The sequence below is a fragment of the Paralichthys olivaceus genome, chromosome 2 (assembly GCF_024713975.1).
Source record: "Paralichthys olivaceus isolate ysfri-2021 chromosome 2, ASM2471397v2, whole genome shotgun sequence".
Classification (NCBI taxonomy): Eukaryota; Metazoa; Chordata; class Actinopteri; order Pleuronectiformes; family Paralichthyidae; genus Paralichthys; species Paralichthys olivaceus.
Window position 1 is genome coordinate 18,684,472 of NC_091094.1, and position 21,668 is coordinate 18,706,139.

At 42.0% G+C, this 21,668-nt stretch overlaps 1 protein-coding gene across 6 annotated transcripts in view; it reads left to right on the forward strand.

Moving 5' to 3' along the window:
* The window catches only part of dlgap4b (discs, large (Drosophila) homolog-associated protein 4b), a 126,608-nt gene that overhangs the window by 87,276 nt on the left and 17,664 nt on the right, over positions 1 to 21,668 (forward strand). For 3 of the 6 annotated variants that reach the window (XM_069510242.1, XM_069510227.1, XM_069510231.1), the window contains 5 exons: positions 12,340 to 13,590; positions 13,757 to 13,968; positions 16,264 to 16,414; positions 18,224 to 18,479; positions 18,866 to 19,018. In XM_069510242.1, coding sequence (XP_069366343.1) covers positions 12,403 to 13,590; positions 13,757 to 13,968; positions 16,264 to 16,414; positions 18,224 to 18,479; positions 18,866 to 19,018 — 1,960 coding nt within the window. In that variant the 5' untranslated portion in view covers positions 12,340 to 12,402. Of the gene's footprint in view, positions 1 to 11,651; positions 11,802 to 12,339; positions 13,591 to 13,756; positions 13,969 to 15,489; positions 15,592 to 16,263; positions 16,415 to 18,223; positions 18,480 to 18,865; positions 19,019 to 21,668 lie in introns of those variants that run through there. The other 3 variants (XM_069510248.1, XM_069510235.1, XM_069510238.1) reach the window with 3 other exon arrangements.

Genomic DNA, 21,668 nt, shown 5'->3' on the forward strand with positions numbered 1-21,668 from the left:
GTCTCCGCTCACTCCTTCCCATTAGACCCCAGATGGGAGTCTCCATAGGATGGAGGATGAGAGGGTGTAGCTGACATCACACTCACAATAGGCCATGTGAGAGGTGTTAGGACTGGATCTGGAGGTTGCAGTTACTGTAGCACAAAAGGTGCACATGATAACAAATTAATCATACAACTCTCACTGTGGTGGATTAGTTCATGCTCTCCTCTTTCAGGAGGTGAGACATGCTCGTTTGCCAGGGGAGGATCAGATCGATAGGTAGCTTCACACAGGGAAGGCAGAATGGATTCGACCGCGTTACTGAAACACTATGATCAAAGCTGAACTCGCTGTGTGAATGAGAATGTCGGGAGCAGAGCAGGGCTGCAAAGGACAGCAGTGATTGATGCAGTACTCTCTCTAGCTGTCTGCACACAATCACAAGCAGGATGTGGCAATTTCCCTAAAACACAGTGTAGAACTTCTTTTGTCTCTTTTCTCATCTCTCAACTTACATGCATCCTGGACGGGCTGAACACTTGCAAGTGCTCTTTCTGCGCTATTAAAAAGCTCTTACTGCTCTACACATTGAATATATCATGGGAATCACTTCTTAAGAATACCATTTACTGCTGCTTTTAATAAAGTAAAGTCAATTTCAGATATGTTTGGATGCGTGCAGCAACACAGTACGTTAGTTTTTCCAGTTTACAAAATAAGGCTATCTATCCATCTATCTATCCATCTATCTATCCATCTATCTATCCATCTATCTATCCATCTATCTATCTATCTATCTATCTATCTATCTATCATCATATACATCCATCTATCTATCTATCCATATCCATCTATGTATCCATCAAATAAAAGGGTGATAACAGCCACCTGAACATACTGGTAGTTTTAGTAGGCCCCTACAGCCTAAATGGCACAGATGTGTTGATGACAGCCATTCCATTGCCTGATAACAGTCAGATCGGGTGCACCTTAATTTGCTCTACACAAACAGATTTAATATGAGGCATGACCCATCCTTTTTAGCCATTCCTCCTGCCTTTTGTTTTTTATGATGCCTAAAAAGCATAGATGAACAGCTGGTTTCCCCCAGAGACGAGACGTGTGGCTACGTCTGAAATCTGTGTATTTTTAGATGAGTCACTGCAGAGAAAACATTTGTTGGATGGATATGTTCTAATATGTGTGAGGATAAACACGCTCACAAGCACAAGGCCCACTCCAACCTCTAATAGAACGTAAAATAAAAAATTAATTAATGTTGCTCTGTGTTACTTTTTCAAGGTCAACATCGTCTCTCACAGGTATTTTCAGCAGAGATGCAGATTACCTGCTCCAATGCAGTTTAACAAGGTAATGAGCCTCAGTGGTGATATTCAAATCACAGTGGGAAGTAAAGCTTATGGGAGAGTGTTGATTAAGCACTGATAAAGTAATGAAAATGCCTCTTAACGTACAAATCACACAGCACACTAACACACCTTTATTTCATATTTTACAGCTGTTGGATGTTGGGTTGTTAATCCAGATATCGTTAGTTAATCCTTTGCTTAAAACTGTGAAATACATTTTCTTCTATTTTCTTTCCAACCCTTTTTAACTGCCTCCTGTAAAACTTCCCTAGTGGAACATGTCCATGGGTTCTAAAACATGATGAGGGCCATTTTACCTTTCCAAAAAACAGGAATAGGGCTTATGTTTTATATCATGACACAATGTACTTTGTTTGCTTTGGTGCTATGAAGAAAGTGGGGTTAGAAATGTTCTATTATAGAATTTGAAGATGAAGGAGTAAAGATGATTAAGACTATTTGAGCCAAAGTAAAGGCTGCAACCTTTACTGTGAAATGACCCAGGACTATATAGCAGAACAGCCATGATAAGAGCTGGCCCAGTTCTCTAGACACAATAAGGAAAGGTGCTTCAATGCCTCCTTTCTTGTCTCCAGTAGCATCAGGGACACTGGACAATCTTTTTTAAAAGATGATGCCATCTTATCAGTTCACTGTGGCAGCAACATTTCAATCAACCCATGTCAAAATCGTCTGCGACAAATGTTCACATAGTGTAAGTTCTGTCATAGTGTTCCTATAGTCCTTTAGAATTCTCCATTACATCTTACGTCCTTGACCATGTGAAGTCACGGTTGACAGCTGAAGATGGCAGCGTTCATTTCCAGGCCTGTCATCCATCGACAACCTACTTACGTATCCAGCTGGCACAGAGCAACAGCTGAGTGTCTTTGACTTGCTCGATACTCAGCTTTGTTCATCAGCCACCAGTTTACTTTCACTCTCAGCTGGACAGAAAACATTCCACTCGTCTGAGCACGTTTTCTGGAAATGGATTCATGTGGCTTTGGTCCAAGCAAACACTCAGCCACAGTCTGTGTGTGGCCAGAAAATCATGTTATCACAACCTACTCAAAAAGGACGTTCGATTAACTTCCTCAGGATGTGTTGTGCTCAGACTCAAAGATGATTTTTTTGTAATGCATTTTGCACACACTGTCACATGTTGTGTGATACATCCATGTGACTTTATCACATATTCTAAGGGCCGTGGCACCCGTCTTCTAAATGTCAGAGCTCCGTGTGATATAAAAGGGAGGACGGACCCTCTCCGCCCATCCTGCTGGCTTTATGACTGTTGTCAGGACAACGGCTCATCCCTGGGCAGTGTACGGGCTGACAGGTTGAAAGACGGCCATTAGGGTATTATTGTGATGTCACATGGCGATTGAGTGGCACGGATGCGGCGTTGACCCACTTGGCATCCAGAGGGGACAACTGTCCCCCTCTTGTCACGTGACCACCCTGCGCATCTCGACAGGAAGTGACTTTTCACCCTTTCCGTCCACAGCAGGGCATTGCTTCCTCATCCTCCGTGGGGATCAAGGCTGCGTGGATGTGTTAGATTTAACTATGGCTATTGTGTGTCAGGCCAAGGGCATTTTGAAGTGGGTGAGGGTTTAGGGCTTATCCTGGTGGGATTTATAGCTGTGCTGTCGTTATCGTAACAGACTGTGGGTGGCCGTAGCTTTCACACATGGAGGCAGCTTTCATTAAAGTGTTCAGGTCTTGCAAAGTTTACTAAACATATCTAACCTCTTATCCCCCCTTATAATAACAATGTCTTGCATTCTGGTTAACCTTAAATTTTAGGTGACATTCATGCTGCTACATGTTCGTTTGAAAATGGCATTCAACAATCTCTGTCAACACAAGCTTTTTGGCTGTGTATCAGTTTTAATCCCTGTCCATACTAACAAAAAACGTAGACATATTGATGTAGCCTTCAAAGTGGCTCCCTGCTGTGTGTGGGAGAGTGTGTTTGAATGGTGTCCTTGCATTTAAGCTTCTTAATATATGTGCATTCATAAAAATGTGTTAGCATCTGTGTGTGCATATGTGCACGTCTCTGTGTCTGTTTGCATTAGTCCTTCTATTTTGCCCTGAGTCTAGAGACAGAGGCCACAGCTGTAGCCCACAACCCTCTCCCTCCCTCCCTCCCTCCCTCCGTGCTTCACTGCACCCAGCCAGAGACACCCACCCCTGTGTCAGTCCCAGCTATAAAAAAACACACTCTCAAATGAAGTAGCACAAGACCACGTCTGCCCACAATGTCTTCAGCTTAAATCTGGAGATATAAGGATATAGTTCAGTGTTTGATCCTTTCTAACATGACCCTAATTCAATAACCCACAACTTTTGCCTCCTGCATATTTATTATTTAATGATTCACATTTTTTCAATTCAGTTGAACTCCATCCACATTTAATATGTGCAAATATGCAATTCAAGTCTCGCTGAGATTATATGGGTTTTTTCTGCAGATCAAGTCGGTATCCTCCAAAGTTAAAACACATTTTACATTCTCTCTTGGTGTTTCTCTCTCTCTCTCTGCAGCAGCTCAGCAAAGAAACACTGTGGGAACACAAAGAGGCATTTCATCTTCAGAAGACATAGAAGTAACCTTGGAAGAAATCCACTTGATTTTGCCATATCTCACACTCCTGAAGCTACTTATTAGCTCTACTGAATAACATGTCAATCTGTTGGTGCAGAGAACAAAGACTAGATTTTGTGCCCACTCTCTTACACTGAAGTCAGGCATGCACTGAACTCACACACATTTTTCTAAAATTATCCAGAGAACCTGTATGTGAGAAAGCAAATCTCATTCTGGAACCCCCAAGTAAAATGTCCAGAAAATGTCTGAGTGAGCCCATGTGAGAATACAGCAGGTGAATGTAAGGAAACAAGCAAAGCAAAGTGACAGTTGTTGATGTTTCTAACATGTGACGAACGCAAAACTGGAAGAAAACAAGTATCTCAGCATTAAATAGAGGAGTCATACATGTAGAAGATTCAAGAGCTTTTGGCGATAAGGGCCGACGTTGGTGTCGATGTGCTGTAAACGAAAACACGTGATTTCAATGTATCGTCATGTCCGGCCTCCTGAATGCTCTGCTGTGCCTCCCGTCACCTGGATGTTCTGGAGATTTTTCTGTTGTTTCTAATGTTTGACCCAGGCAATCACCTGCTGCATTCTTCCCATGTGGAAGGTAAACTCCGCAAAATGTCCAAGCCCAATTTTCAGGATGTTTCATTGAGTCCATGTCTGAAAATGGCTCATTAGGGTATGAAGGGATCAGCAGCCGACATGTACATGAGGAATGATCAAAAAGAAAATACACATATGAGCATGTGAGAGTTGTATAAAGACACAATAGGATCTGGAATTATCCTTAAATGTTTTATCACAATCTCTTTTAAAATAGCTGTCCTTGTTGCTAGTTCATTTGAATTATTTTGTTTGTGACTCTGCCTCTGTTTATTATAACTTGCAGTTGTCTTCACACTTACAGGCAGGTTGTCCCAGTAGAATCACAAAAGGACACAGACAAGGTCAGAGTGGAGGGAGTGAATGGGTTGTATTGGAACATGGCCACCATAACTGGCCCTTTCCACAGTAGCTCTGGTTTATACAAATGTATTGTTTTGGGCTTTGGACCTGAACCATAGAGCAAATATTTACAGAGCAATTCTGTGTTTGTGGACTGTGTGGATTATAAAGTCAGTGGAGAAACAACTTGAAGTTAAATCAACACCAGTTACATAAACATGTAAAACAGGATTGGTTATCTTATCAAGGAGCTGCAGATAGCACCTCAGTGCTTTATCACACTCAGAAAAATGTTATTCTATCCACCTAAATGTGAGGTTGAGCTTGTTGGGACACTTTTTCTGGGTCATTTATTGGGAGTTGGATAGTTTTTTGTAACCCAGCTGCTGGCGTAGCAGTTAAGCTCTTGTGATGACATCGAAAGATATTTACGGAGTATGTCCGCAGAATGGGGTCCAGACTTTCTTGCTTTTCACACATGCATAATGCAGCAGGAGATTCTTTGCTAAGATGCTTTAACAGCAACACAGAAATCTCTGGAGCGTTCAGGTGAGGGGTGGTGCACCAGGCAGAGGCAGGATGTTACTTGTTAATTCCGCTGCATATATCACATGTTTTTGTTTACAGCTCACCAACTCTAGCTTCGGCTCTTATCACCAAAACCTCTTTACATCTTTGTTGGTGTCTTCTACATGTGTTGGCTCTGCTTTTTCAACCTGAAATATTTGTATTATTCCATAAAATCTCCTGCTTGGTTCTCACATCGACTGCTTCGGACATTCTGCTGAGTTTTGGAGACTGGCCAGAAACTCTGCAGAAAGTCTGGAGACTCTAAATCGGACATTTACGGGTTGTCCATTAATCCTTGGTTCGATTCCTGCCTCCTTCAGTTTGTATGCCGAAGTGTCCTTGGGCAAGACGCTGATCCCCAGATTGTATAATGAACCATATGCTCAACCATACATTTGTGTAGAATATTTAACATTTTACTGGTTAAAAGAACAACACATCCTGCTGTGTAAGATTTACCCAGTGTGTCAATGGTCCAAGAGTGACCTACGATGTAGTTAAAAAACAACACACATTGTCTTTACTTGACAGGAATAGTGTATTTACAGATCTGAACTACATTTAAATGTGACATTTAATTGACCTTTTGTCTTTTCGCTTGCCCCCCTGCAGGCTTATTAGAGGTCAGCATCAGTGACAGAACAATAACTAGAAACTTAGTTGTTCTGTTTTTTTTTTAAATGCTTGCTTCTTAACACATTTTGTGAGTCAGTTCTGCAAATTTATAAATAATCTCTACACTGCAACAAGATGGAGCCGCTCTCTTAAACGTGAAACACTCGTAACACTCTCAAGATCTCCAGGTGGCATATTTAGCTTCAGCTGTAAATATATTCACTGATTCTTGATACTAGGTTTTTCCTCATCCTAAAAAACCCCAACACCTCAATACTCCTTTAATGTACCAACTTCAGAGCCAGACATAGTTTGGAGTACGTGGAAAGTTCCCATGCCATAATAAGCAGTGAAGTGGCGCCACTGTCTTCCACTGACTTCTTTCTGGCTCGCAGTCTTCAGAGATGGGCTAAAATGAGTGGGTCATCTATCACAACAGAGGGGAGAGTGGTAAATTTATAGCTGTGAAAATAGGCCACGGCACAGCACTGATGGAATAGATAGAGCATAATTAGGACAAGGTTAGCCTACTTCACACGCACACGCACACATGCACACGTACGCCATTTATTATTAATTACATGACACACATACATATAAGTGTGTGTGTGTGTGTGTGTGTATGTGTGTGTGTGTGTGTGTGCTCGCTCACAAACACTCAGAGGCGTTCAGTGACTGACAAATTATTCAATTACTTCTCACTTGAAGGAACGAAGCCTCATGACTTGAATCAAAGCAAAAGGAATTTCTCATTTCTTGAGCAGTCCGAGGCAGTTATTATCTGGCAACACACATACGCCTGACATATTCACACTCATTTATAGCTCACACCTCTGGGACGGACACATGCAACGAACGCTGCTAACTGACACACATCTCCTCCTCCGTTAATGTCTGATTACCTCAACTCAACCACAAAAATTGGCTTGTTTCTTTATGCAAAAAGGTGTCCTCTGTCTTTTTATTCTTCCTCCTCTGAGCAGTCTTTCTTGCTGCTCCCGGTCCCTCGTCTCGCTCTGCCTCTTTATACCTCCTCTCCATCTCCCAGTTTACGACACATTTACTCATTTTCACACCTACTCGTTCCTTTAGATTGCTTTCATTTTCCCTGCCACAGCCACACCTTTTCCCCACAGCTTTCCCTCACCTCCTCCTGTCCCTTCCTCATCACCAGCAGCCTGCGAGCGCTCGTCTGTCTTGTTACATGTAACACACACCGCCTGTGGGTGCAGCAGACACACACACGCACACACACACAGAACTGCCCCCTGTCTTCCCCGGCATCGCTGTAAGCCTATATGGAGCAGATGGGCTCAGGGCTGAATGACTGAGCTGTGCTCTGACAAACCGCCTGTGTTGCTCAGATGAGGGGATGATGTCCTTTACACAGCCTCTAATCTAAATCTGTCCGCCCAAGGACTTGTCAATCTACAAACTGGACGCTAGTTGAAAAATCTGGCCCCTCATAAGTTCTGACATCGATCATCCAGAGACATTTCAATCAGTTATACTATTCCGAATGTGGCTTAGGTTGGAAAGAAGAAATTTTCACTTTCAGTTTCAATTTGGAGAAATTTCACGCCAGGAAATATGTGAATGGTATAAATGGAACGGATGAAATCTGTTTTTACTGCTTGTCAAATTGACAGATGGGAGTTTACTGAAGGGAAATAGAGGAAATGCTCAGGGTTGACATGAGGATTCTTGTTATGGTTCAACTGGTTTAGCTTTTTAAAATCAATCAGTATTTTAAACTTTTATTTTGAGCTGCAATTTAACAACTTCGATTCCATCCAAGCATTTTCATCCCAAAACATTGTGACATTCACCCTCCAAACTTCTTCAATGGTTTCATTTTGTTCATGCCACAAGCCAGTCAACTTTTCCCCTATTACATAAAGAATCTAGGATCATCATCCAAAAGTGAAAAGTAAACTATGAAAATTTGTGCAACAGAAAAACTGTTTTTTCATCTCTATGCCATTATTCATCTCATGGTCAGACTTCTTTGTAGGAAGAGGCCCAACTGAGAACCACTGGACTAAAACTATAGGCCATACAAAGTAGTTAAAACTAGCTCCGCCATAACCTGCCACAATGGTAGAATCTGCTTCTACAGTGATTCATCAGTATTAACAATCTTATAATATGTAAATTATATTTCACTTAGATGGACCATTTTTCTGCAGAACAATTTTTAATTAACAACTTTTACTTTAAATATATTTGAAGTGATTGTGTTGATAAAAGTTTTAAATGTTTCTTGTATTTACAATATATTTTACATATACTTTACATTTTACTAACCCCAAATAAAGGATCTGAATACCATCACTCCCTGATTTATGAATATCATTAGAAAAGATAATGAGTGCTATCGAGACAAATAGTTTCAGATATAACCTTTTTACTTTTGGTCATTATCGAAGCATTACTTGACATCCACACATTCCTCTTCATCACGCCTCCAATGCTCTTTCATGATCTATGACTGATTAATGATTCTGTTGTTTCTGACATGTATTCCCTACTTTCTGCATGAAAACATTTAAAAATGATGGAACTTGGCAGATAGGCACTCCAACTTGTATTGACCGTGATCGCCCTCTTCTGGTCAGTAGCATGAACTGCCTGTGGCTCTCAGGTTGTGGTTGCTGACAGAATGAGTATAAGGTCATGAGTTGGACACGGATCCAAACGCCCCTATCCCCACTGAAGGAGCAGATGGCAGCTCCCCCCGGTGCACGAGGCAGGGAGATGCAGCCACCAGACGATCCAAGCAGGGCGTAAAAACACACAAACAAACACATTTATGATTTCAAAATGTTTATTATCCGCGAGTGGTACACACACACACACACACACACACACACACACTTTTCTGCTGTAATGAAGACAGAAGTTTGACCTGCATCCTTTTCACTCTCTTCTCCCTGAGGGTCGAAATGCCTCTTGACCTCTATTAACATTACAATGTAGTGCTACTGTATGAGGATTGCTACTGTAGCTGCTGGAACCAGTGATTATACATGACTCATGAACATTAGCAGCTGTAGGACTGATTTTCACACTGCCCCTGTGTAACATAAACCATATTAACCTGCAGTGACTTCCAGGCATTTTGATTCATCCGGATGTGTTCAAGTCGCCATGTTGTTCAACAAAGACTGAATATAAACATTTCCAAAAGGAGCTGCTCTATTTTTGTCCAGTGGACACATTGAATTTAGAAATATTTACATTATTTTACAGAGGGATCAATAAACCAATGAACAGAACAAGCTCATGTCATAAAAAATTATGAACAACTTACAACTTTATATTCTAATATTTTGTTGTCCTACAGTTAGTTTCTCAAAAAGACAATAATGTATTTTAAATTAAATGTTTAAATGTTTTTTTTGCTTCAAATCACTTATTTGGATTATTTTGACCATTGGCCATATGTAGGTCTTATTCTATAAAGAAAAATAATATTTCTTCTCCTTATATATTACTTGTATTTTCTCATTTTAAAGTATAATAATCCACAGATCATTAACTTAAAATGCACAAATGGGAGAATCTGAATGTGGTAAAATGTTTTCCATGTATGAGTTTCAGCGTCAAAGTTTATGATCCCGTCTCTATTTATAATACCTCTATCACTGTCATTTGGAGCCGCGATGGCTGACACATTGAGGAGGGTATGCTAAGCTCAGCTGAGTGGCGTGTCACGGCGGGATATGAGGCAGTTAGCTAATGTGGTGTAAAAGGATTTAGAGGATTTGACCCTATCAGCGGAGATGGCACTCAGAGAGGCTCTGTTAATGACACTAAATGAGTCTGTGCCTGCAGCATGCTGATGATGGCGACATGAAAGTCAGGCTTATAATTTATATGGAGATTTTTTTTTCAGCTAATTGCTAGAAGTGTGTAAAAGTAATGGGCATGTGTGCAGACATTATGTAAAGGCAAGGTAACACAATACACTTCACTTCCTCCTCTGAAACAGCGAATCACAATTAGGTCGAACCAGCCTGCAAATAAAGTGGAGTCTTAAAAATCGAGCTGCAACTCCCACGTTCCTGTCGAGCAGTGCACTGTAATAATTCTCCCCTTTTCTCCTGGTTTTAGCTCTATGAAGAGGAGAAGATATGTATATTTTACAGAAAACATCCTCCCTTCAGAGTTTTAACAAAGAAATGATGATATATATATTGTTTAATAAAATAAGATTGCCCTTTGCTGCACTGCAAAGAAGAAGTTTCCTTGAGACAGGACAAGACTAAGACATTTTTTGGACTGCTGCCAGTTTCCTCTTTGATTTTTAATATTAAAGAATGGGATAGTGGTCTAAAGTGGTGGGTAGTACTGTCCCCTTGTTGCAGCTTTTGTCATTGCATAGCTGATGTTTTCTGGCATATTTGCAACAAGCGATATGGCCGCAGATTTGGTTTGTGGTTGTCTGAAGCAGCTTCCAATACATGTATATGAATTTTAATTAAGTAGTTGTCCCACTCATCAAACTTCCTCTGGATAAATTCAGATTAAACATATTTAGGGATGAGTGGGTGCCCCACATACAGAGGCGTGAGTTCAGACCCACAACTTTGCTGCACGTCTTTCCCTGTTCTCGCTCCCTCTCTCACAGGTGTGAATCGCACCTCAATGCTGTCCTGCCACAGTGCCCGAAAATATCTCCAAAACAGCTTCAGTTTATTTCATGAAAATCTGCAGATCTTGGCTCAACAATATATGATATATTTTCATTCCAATCAGAATCTAATGTTGTGCATTGTATTAAACAACCATAGAGAGGATATAGGAAAGTGTTTTAACTATATTTAATATGTAAGGAACTGTTTCAGATATTTGAGTTACTAAAATTGATAATGTCAGAGAGCTGCCAGGGTTCTTCTAGCCTCCAACAGCTGCCAAAACTAATAACAAATGACTTGATTCAAAGAACATTTAAAAAACGAATATGATCATAAAAATCCCCTAAATTCTTCGTGGTTATAGTCCACAAGCTGCTGCGGGAAAGGAAAGATTAATTTGTGGAGTTTCAGATAAACTTTTGTCCCAAAGCAGAAAAGTAACCCGTTAAAATGTAACAATACCAATCTGTATACCTCACAAGCCAGAACATGGAATAATGAAAGGAGTTCATTTTGCTGAAAATGTAAATGTCTCCCTTCTCTGATAGGAGGCTTATATCGGTTGTCTCTGTCTGTTTAAATGGCGGCTCCCTGGTGTCTTATACATACAAATTCGTTTTTCAATGAATAAATACCATAAAAGCCTGTATCCATCTTTGCTTTACCTTTACATAATATTCCCCTCCAATTGTCATCCATCCTCTCGATCCTGCCTGCCGGGGCATTAGCACAGCTTTACTACAGAGGACAAGGAAAACTGTAGCTGCCAACTCCCGCCGCCCACTACCTGCTGGTCAAATCCTTTTCACTGGTTTCACTGTGACAGTCTGCGTGGCATTCTTGGCTCGCCATGCAAAGATAGGACCGGAGCTCAGTGACCAGTGCCAGCGGATCCCCACCGGAGATGGGGACAGGAGAGAGAAGGAACAGAGGAGCAGGAGGAGAGAAACAGAAACAGATGGATTATTGGGCAGAGACAGAGTGCGACAGGCTGAAAGAAAGGGATCTCCCAAAAATGTCACTGTTTTGTATGACAGCTAACCTGTAGAATATGCAGGGAGGCAGCGGGTATGTTGTTTGGATTATTTTGCTGGCACATAATTCAATATAAAATGCTACAAGTGTATTTTTTGGAACATGAATGAAAATGTTTGGACAGTGATTAATTCTTCTTCTTCTAATGTCCTTTTTCTGAATATAATTTAAAAAAGATGAGATACTTGTTGACTGGCTGCTGTGAAGCTCCACATTGCTAGGTGTCTGCAGTTACAGATGACTGCGAGCAATTGTTCTTTTACGCATGATATATGCCCTCTCACATTAGCTGCAGCTTGTCTTTATCCACATGTTGTTTTTCTATTCATTTGCAGCAGTGTAACAGATGTTTGCTGTGGGAGGCAGTGGAAATCTGTCTCATTCACTGTCCACAGTGTTTCCCTCACAATCCCACAGCTCTCCGGTTTGTTGTCTGGTCTGGCACATCAGTGGGCGTGATTTTGTGGCTGAGCTGAGAGGCGCTATTGAGTGTCTACTTTAACCAATTCAAAGCCTCTTCTCTCTTTTTCATGCTGGATTTTCCTGTCCTGTTTTTGTCTCTGTTTTCTAGGAGTAACGCTCAAGGTCATCAGTCAACTCTTCTTGGCCTGGAGGTCTTCTAGAGAAGACCACCATGAAAGGGTTGGGGACCAACCGTAACAGACACTTGTCTGAATCCTGTGATCCCTCTTCAGGCCACCCAGAGGCCCTCTACCCTCACAAGACGAGCACCCTGCCACGCAGCCCTTACCTGCTGAGCCCTTCAATGGACCACTATGGCACCATGGACCCCCACCTCTACCCTTCAGCCAACCCAGACTCTTTTCCACCAGACTGCATGCTGCCCCTTAACAACCAGCTGTCAAACAGCAGTACCTTCCCCAGGATTCATTACAACTCCTACGACCAGTCGGACTTCTCCCCACCTGGGGACAGTATTGGGGGGATAAGTACAGGGACCATGGGGCCATCCATGTCCATGGGCATGGGAACAAGCATGGGCATGGCAGGGTTGAGTGGACGAACACCTATGATAACGAGCGGCTCAGCAACTATATCACATCATATGACCAAGAGCCAGGCACCCCAAAGTCTGCTGGAGTTTGACAAGCAGCTATCTGCAGGGCGGGATGGATTCAGCACATTGCAGTTTCATAGGACGTCTGCTGTTGCTGCTGCAAAGCAGCGAACAGACAGTCCTGGTCGCATTCGTTACATGCTGCACTCAGTGCAGAAACTCTTTGCCAAGTCCCAGTCACTGGAAAGCCACAACATGAAGGGGAATGTAAATGGACGCTCCACCGGCAGCGGTGGAGGCTCGTCAAGCACTGAGGACGGAGGGAAACAGAATCGCAGATCCAAAAGTAAAGATCGGGGTACAAAATCAGAGGCAAGTGCCAAGAGACGGCCACGCTCTAACATGTCAGGTTACTGGAGCTCAGATGATTTGGACAGCAGTGATCTGAGCAGCTACCACAACACCATGGCCATGATGACTCTAGGGCGTCCAAGTGGCCACGAGAGCCAGAGCAGGTACATCCACAGCGGCTACAACACCATTAGCTCTTCCAAAAGCAGCAATGACATGAAGTATCAGGGACTTCCTGGGCCTGGGGGTGGAGGAGGTGGAGGACTAGGTAGAACAGGTGCTATGGTGATAAATGACAATGACTATATGAAAGGAGGGTCCTGGTCCACGTTGACCATGGGCCAACCGAGACCGGTGATCCAGAAGGGCTCAGCTACTCTGGACAGGTCCATGCTCAAGTCCAAGTCCTGCCAACAAGAACTAACCTGCAACTACCTACAGGTTGGACGAAGGGTGAGTGAACGTAGTGCTTGATAAAAGTTGCATTGTATACATTTTATTTATATTTGCAAACTATTCCAATGTGTTTGTTAATGTGAATTTCAAAGTATCCTACAGTGCAGTGATACAGAGTTAAAATAGATAAAGACTAATTTTAGCCTCTTATTGCTGCCTATAGGGTGAATGGAGCACATTAGGCCACAGCGGGGGTGCCAATGAAATCCCATGTCGGCGTATGCGCAGCGGTAGCTACGTAAAGGCCATGGGAGACATGGAAGACAGCGATGACTCGGAGGGAAGCCCGAAACCCTCTCCGAAATCTGCTGCTCGCCGCCAGAGCTACCTCAGGGCTACGCAGCAGTCTCTGAGCGACCAGCTGCCCCCACGCAAGTAAGAGAACAGACCGACACAGAGCTGTGCTTTATTATGCAGAACATATTAACACTCAACATTAAGGGAGACACTAATTATATTTCACATTTTTTTAATGCATAAGTTAATGCTATAGTCATATTCTGTTTGTAAATATACATGAATGAAAAGCTAATGATCGAGTCCTTAACTTAAACTATTTTCAATGTTATAACTACTGATTGCTATAACCTATACAAATTTAAAATACAATAATCAAACCACTTCTTTTTCTGGTGGTGAACAAGAAGGAAACCACCTAACACAGCCTCACTACACCAGAATGCAGGAAAATACAAATGCATTCAACATGGGCACATAATCCCAGCTGTGCTTACTCATGTATGGAATTAAGTGGTGTCAGACTCCTGTTGTCCTCCACATGTCACTTACCTCAGAGATGATTTACCTTCTTACTGCCGTTCCCACACAGAGCAGACTGCGTTCACGTCTGCTGTCTGAGATAAACATGTTTCTAAATTTCTATCTGAAATCAGCACGGCTTCAGAAATTTTTATGATTAAGGTATTTTGGGCTCGTGCCACATAGTTTTGTGCTTCTACAGACTATGTCCCCTGCTTGATACAGTAACAGTCAACATAAGTAATCATAGGAAGTGTTGAAATGTCCATTCCACACAATATTCAGACTCAATTTAACCAAAACACACCTCCCCTCCACATACGTATATACATGGATGGTTTCATGCACTGCTCATGTGTTGTACATAAACAATGCAATGCTAACTTTTTTATACTACAAAATATAATGCCATATCATAATGATGTCATCATGATGTAATTTTTACATTATGTTGACAAATCATTGGTTAATTAAATAAAATGCTGATAGTGTCTTTATTATTATTAGTTGTGAGCTTAATACATTCAGACACTTTATGACTATGATGTCATTCTAACCTTATGATCATGAATTCTTTTTTATTTTATTTAGGTCATGTCTATAGTCCTACAGGACGCAAAAAAAACATTTGTGAACGTCACATGACATCATTTACTGACTTCTTTGAGACTTCTTCATGGCATCACTTATATGACATCATATGTGATATGTATGGTCCATACAAATAAAAAGGATGATATGATGGCTATAACGTTTCTGATTAACATACTGGTAAGCTTTGTATTATCTTGTTGACCTTGACCATGACTTTTGACTACAGTCAGTAGTCGTCCCCCCCCCCCCCCCCCCCCCTCCTCCTCCTCCTCCTCCCAAGTACTATTCACACCAAGTTTTGTGAAAATCCATCAATTCAAGTTATTTTGTTCACATACACACATCAACAAATGAAAATAATGCACTGATTCTGGCTAAGCTGGCATGCAGGGTAAAGATTTAGGTGGTGTTTAAATGTGTTTAGACATTTAAGAATTAATTCTTACCTGACGCATGCGTGATTGATTAATCCTCCTCCCGCTGCCAATCCCTGACCATCCAACCCCACTTCCTGGTCTGCTGCCCCCTGATTGGCGTGAGCAGCAGAACCCTGGATTATGCCTTGTTGCAGGGGGAGCTGGACGCCCTGTGGTCTCCGCTCCACAGTGTGTCCTCTCTGCACCAGCTGGGCAGGTCAATGAGCAGGTCAGTGGTAGATAGGTCTGTAAGTCACATCTCAGGGGCGTGGTGCAAAACACTTCTGTCTGATTTGGATGATCTATCACTGCTGGCTTTGCACTGCCCCCCTCACATGTATGTAGCAACTCCAGCTGCCAAATTCATGCCCTGTTACCAACAACTGACAGTTACCATCAAGCTTTTAAATATCTTCCCTGTGCTTTCAGGTGCTAAGTGAGTCTGACATTATTTAGATGAGGGACTGAAGTGACATCTTTTTGCATAGAACATGGCCGGAGGTCTGCTGACATCTAACAATCACTGTGTGCCAACAAAGAATATGCAAAACATGACTTTACAGGCACTTAAATGAAACCTGCACCTGTTCTTTGGCTTTGGCACCATGATAACACTGCGAGCTGTGCACGTGTCTGGTTTTGCATGCAGATCAGATGCTATAATTAGTCATTCCGATTATATTTGGGCACATTAACGTGCCCAAATGAGGACGGAAATGAAAGGGATGAGTTGAATGACAACCCTATGCTCCTATCTCTCTTTCAATTCCTGATTTTGCTGATCTTTCATGTTTCCCTGCATGTCCTCACATACCGTCTGTTTTCCTGACATTGTTTCATATCTTCAACACACTCCTCTATCTCATTTCTCTTGTTTCTCCTCTCCTCTCACTCTATCCAGCTGTCTTCCATCTCTCCGAGAGCTCTCCAATAACCGCAGCCTTGACAACCTCGACTGCATCGAGGGTACAGGCTTGTCTCTGCCACGCTGGGACGATGATGACTTTAGCCAGGCCTGCAGCACCTTGGGCCGGCGCAGCTGCATGGGACAGGTCAGTGCTGGTCTGGAGAGGACAAACACAGATCGCATTATGCTGTGTGTGCCATCCGGAAGACGCCAAATAATGAATTCCTCGTTCTGTCTGTTTCCTTTTCTCTCATTAGCTTTGCATATATATTTTCTTTCTAATGAGTTATGAGTAAATCTGTGCTTGCTCATAATTTACATCACTTAGCTCCTGGCAAATGTACTTCTTTCAAATCACCAGTGGTTTTCAATGAGCCCCTTTGTCTGCCGCGAGCTGCACTCGTTTCCATCGTAAAATCAGCATTTTCACAGACACAGCCTGATTGACAGTCATAACAGCAGCTTTAAAATGACAAAGACACCCTGTGCTCCCACCGTATCTCATTTTAACGCTATAAACCTGCAAGCCAAATGACTGACATTGGTAGTTTTAGGCTTAATTCATGGACTTACATAAGAGTTATTAGCCTCCCGCTGACAAGGTCACTGGGATGACGAACAGCTGTGCGGAGCAGATCTTTTTCATTGAACCAGTCAAATGAGGCAGTGCGAGCTATTAGAGAAGGATTTGCACACTATCTCTGACACGTTTCTGCATTATGACGAATGTGCTCTAATTTATTGCTGTAATTTGCATGCACAGCGGCATCCCAAGCACATTTAATATTCATTATCACTCAAACTGGTTGAGGTCATCTTGTGTTTTTAAAACTAAATGAATTTAAAGAGAGAAAAGTGACAATCATTCGAAACAACTTCAAAATGTGTGATGCTGTAACTTCACGTCTTCTCTTGCTGCTCTCACACTTACACCCTTAGATCTTTTTATTACCAGTCAGTGAACCGACAAAATACTTTTGCTACACACATTTTCAGAGTCTTTCTCAGGCTGCTTCTGTCGACCAGCAGAATATGAAACCCTTCATCTGCGAAGCTGCTCCACAAAAGAAGCCTCAGAAATGACTCACTCTTTCGGAGCCTGGAGTTGCTGTGTAAAACATACTCAAACTTTTCAAAGTGATCTCTGCTGCCTTGATATTTCTTTCATGTTCTCTAAGTTGACAGGTCTTAGAGACTAGGCCATGTAAGAAATGTCAAACAAAAGAGGAAAATGCATTTTAAGCGTGAAATGACATCTCATCCATCTCAGACCCAGCTTGAGGGAAACGATAAGAGCAACACTGGTACAATTCTGTGCTTTCCAATACTATTGTAGTTTTTCACCTTTTTTATTGGATCCCATCAAATCTGTCTCCCAAGTGGAGCGTGTTCTTTACAGACAGCTGAGGAGCTGCTGGTCACCTCCAGTTGCTGTGGTCAAAATGAACCACTCACACACTTGTTTCTACACACACCACTGTCACCGTTTTCAGACATAACCACAGGGGAATGTCAGGACAATCGGTCCATATTTTCTCCAGACTTTTCCTTTCACATGAGGAATGCAGCAGGAGATTGTCCAGGTCAGACATGTTCACAACAACAGGAACATCTCCTGAGCATTCAGGCGAGGGGCAGGGTCTGATCAGATCATGCAGGAGGCAGAATGTAACTTCAATTGGGATGTGTTGGTTTTTTTTCCGTTTTGCCTCGTGTTAGAAACGTTGTCTACGTGCCCACTCACTCACCTGGAATCCTCCAGAAAATCTCTTGCTGTGTTCTCACATTAGATCATTCGGACATTAGCCATAGTTTCTACCAGAGGGCAGGCAGGGGAACTCTGGCTATTGTTTGGAGCAGCTTGCATACAGCCCCCTCAGGAAAATATCTGGAGTTCAGTGCATGTCTGAAAGCAGCTCATGTCTTTTCCAATCTTATCCTGTCGTCTCTCCAGCTACGGGACCTGGACATGGGTCGTCATTATGAGGACCGCAGCTCCGACTCCACGTACAGAGATTCCCGCTCCCATTCTCAGGACAACCCAGAGCCTCCAGACCTGCCCATGCCGACATGCTTCCGATCTCGCAGCCACAGCTACCTGAGAGCCATCCAGGCCGGCTGTTCCCAAGATGATGACACAGCGTCCATAGACTCGAGCTGCTCACACCCTCCGACTGACACCACTGTCCGCACCTACAGCTCCAGCACCGGTGAGTCACTGGCTGAATTGTACATACATATGATCTCAGAAACCAAATAAATGGGGACAATATAAGAGTTCTAACATGATGCATTGTTATGTGTTGCCCAGCTGAGATCCTCTGAATGTATTTTATAATAGATGCAATATACTGTAAAACAAATCTGCTTTGGTTTTTTATTTAATTATTAAATCTTGATTATTTTTGCGAGGTTTTGACCCTTTTTCAGACTGACTCAAAAACATGGGCCAAATTTGTATTTATTTATTTTTTTTCATAACTTTGATTTGACTTTGAATGAGCTTCATAGTCTTGGTCCTGGGTGGGACAGTAGTCCTCCAAAATGCACACACCAGCATTTTTAGCTCAAACGCAGCCTCTTTTGCCCACGCTAGACGACCTTTCCACCCAATGGAAGACGTGGAAAGAACAGTTTGGCTCTTACCTGATAGCAACGGGCTTGGACAAAGCCCCAAAGGAGAAACAACTTGCACTTTTTCTGCAGCGTTTTGGGACAGACAGACCACGCATCCGACCCTCACACACAGGTAACAATTTGAAAACCAGCTACTCTCTACTAAGACTAAAAGATGTTTATCAATTTGCCACTTAATGGACTGCAAAATCATTCACTTCACCAAAAATCTATTGGCCAGTGATGCACACGAGGGGTACAGTAGTTGGATGATGGCTTTTCATGAGACAAAAACTATACATGTGCATAACGCTGCTTCTCCAAATAAAGCTTTGGTTAACATTCTGTGGTGAGGGAATGTTTGGGAGGGTTGGCAGTATCGTAAAACCTTAAATAAATGTATTATGTTTCATATTATAACAGCGAGCGATAACAGCTCAAACATTCACTGTGCAATTTCCTCTCCACCTTGTTGAGTTTGCTTCACCAGAGGAACTGTGGATGTATGAGAAGAGACGCATTAGAAGCTTTGTTTGTTGACATCTGACTGCTCTCCATTTCAGAAATAGAGCCTGGATGTATGCATGTGCTGGTAACTATCACTGAGCATCCACATGGTGGCGCTTGTCACCACTCTTCAAAATACTCTGTGCTGCCTTCAAGAGAGTAGTATTTTTATATATTATTCAGTAGCTCCAGACACTAAGAAATTGTGGAAATAAAAGGCTGTGCAAATTGTCAACAACAACAAACATAAGTGATTAAAACATAAACTAAAACCAGAGGCAAACATGTGTATGGGTAGCTTTTCTGGAGCCGTGCAAATAGTCAAATATTCAAAATTGCTATATTGTTTCTACATCAAAAAAGCAACTATCCACTGTAAGCAGCTTAAAGAGGTAGTTCACAGAAAAATGAAAATTCAGTCATTATCTACTCACCACTATGCCGATGGAGGGGTGGGTGAAGTGCTTGAGTCTACAGCATTGCAGCCAAATCCAATACAATTGAAGTAACTGGTGACCATGTCTTAAAATGTTTTTTTAAAAAACATAGAAAAAAACATAATATATCTCTATACTGCTCCTGTGGTGTCATCCAAGTGTCCACAAGCCCTGAGATTCAAATTCAACTTGAAACAAAATCATTTACAAGGTTTTTCACATACATGCGTGGTTCCGGAGGAGGATAACAGCCAACATTTAGATGCAAACCTTTAACTTCAATTGTATTGGACTCAAACACTTCACCCACCACTCCATCTGCAAAGTGGTGAGAAGATAACGAGTGAATCTTCATTTTTGGGTGAACTATCCCTTTAAGAGCACCAAAAACCACATTTGCAGCCATTTCTCTGTGGAGTTGTTTCGTCCGAGGCTCCGTGAAGGCAGCAGCAGACATGGCTCCACGCCCCCCCTCAGGCTCAGAAACAGTCCTCAAAAAGACAGAGAGTCAGTGAGACAGTGTGAGAACATGTGGACACTGGTCAACCTCTCTGTCTGCAGCTGACAGCAGGGTGAGTCTGTTGCCTGCTTCTTTACAGAACACTACCTAATGTTAGTGGAGCAGGATTTGATGACTTCAGCAATATCTTCAAACATGTAGCTGCTGGTTCAGCCTGTCACTCAGTGCTTTACTCATTGAAGCTGTGTTGACTCTCAGAGATAAGTGTGTTGCTCTGCTGTATCTCCATGTGGAGGATATCTAACCTGTTCAAGGTAGGAAATACGTGGTGAATAAAAGCTGGTATGCAGCTGAGACTAACAGTGTGTTTAGGATGAGTTGTTGTGGTGTCTTCTGCTGAGATGATGTTAAATTGCTTTTTTCACATTTGCTGAGCTGGATGATATGGGCAGAGATTCTATCAAGATAAAGATGTTGATATCAGTCGATGTTGATGATTATCAGGATAAATATTATTTAAGTTTAAAGTCAGATTTTTGCTCCTGAGTGAAGTTTGTGGTTTTAACTCTTGATAAACAGTTACAATTATGTGGTATACCTCCTGACTGTGCTGCACAATGCATAAGCAATATGTTGATGTTATTGAACCTTCTGATTAAAAATATATTGCGTTAATTATGGATTGTTTAATTGCTCTGCCGTATTTTAGGCCATAATTTAAATATTTTAAAATCATGCTTTCAGTGACGAACTCAGAACCATTGAGTACTCTCCAACATCTGCTAAGCTTTTCGAAAACTTTTCTTCCCACAATGCTTCAGCCACTCATTTGTGGTGGGAGTCAGGATAAAAGAAGAGATTTGCTGTTTAACAGTATGAGAATATATTAAATCTATGTCTGTGGAACCATTTAACTGCCTTCAGCTTATAATGTATTTGCACGTCTTCGTAAAGCTGCTTCTCTTCGGTTGCTGAAATGGAAAATTGGCCTCCACGCTGGATTATTTGAGGGCAGCACCGCTTTTGTCCCACATGGACGACTGCAAATCCCATTATCAGGTCACATTATTAAATAAGAAGAAGGCTATTCAGTCATAAAGCAGTGTTGTTGTTGAACACATCGAGTGTAATAATTCATTGTGATACTGGTTTTGGTGACAAGGGAGTGGTGATGATTTCAGGCAAGTTTGTCTTTGTCTTGCAGCAGTTCTTGGATTAAACAATACAGATGGGTCAACTGACAAATTTGCAAGCTGCACACAACTGTTAAATAGAGCATCACAATCCACCTTTTGTCTCCCATTGTTTCTTGTTGTCCAGTTTCAACAGACGGCGCAGCACAGCACCACTTGATTAAATGTGATTATACTTTATAATAC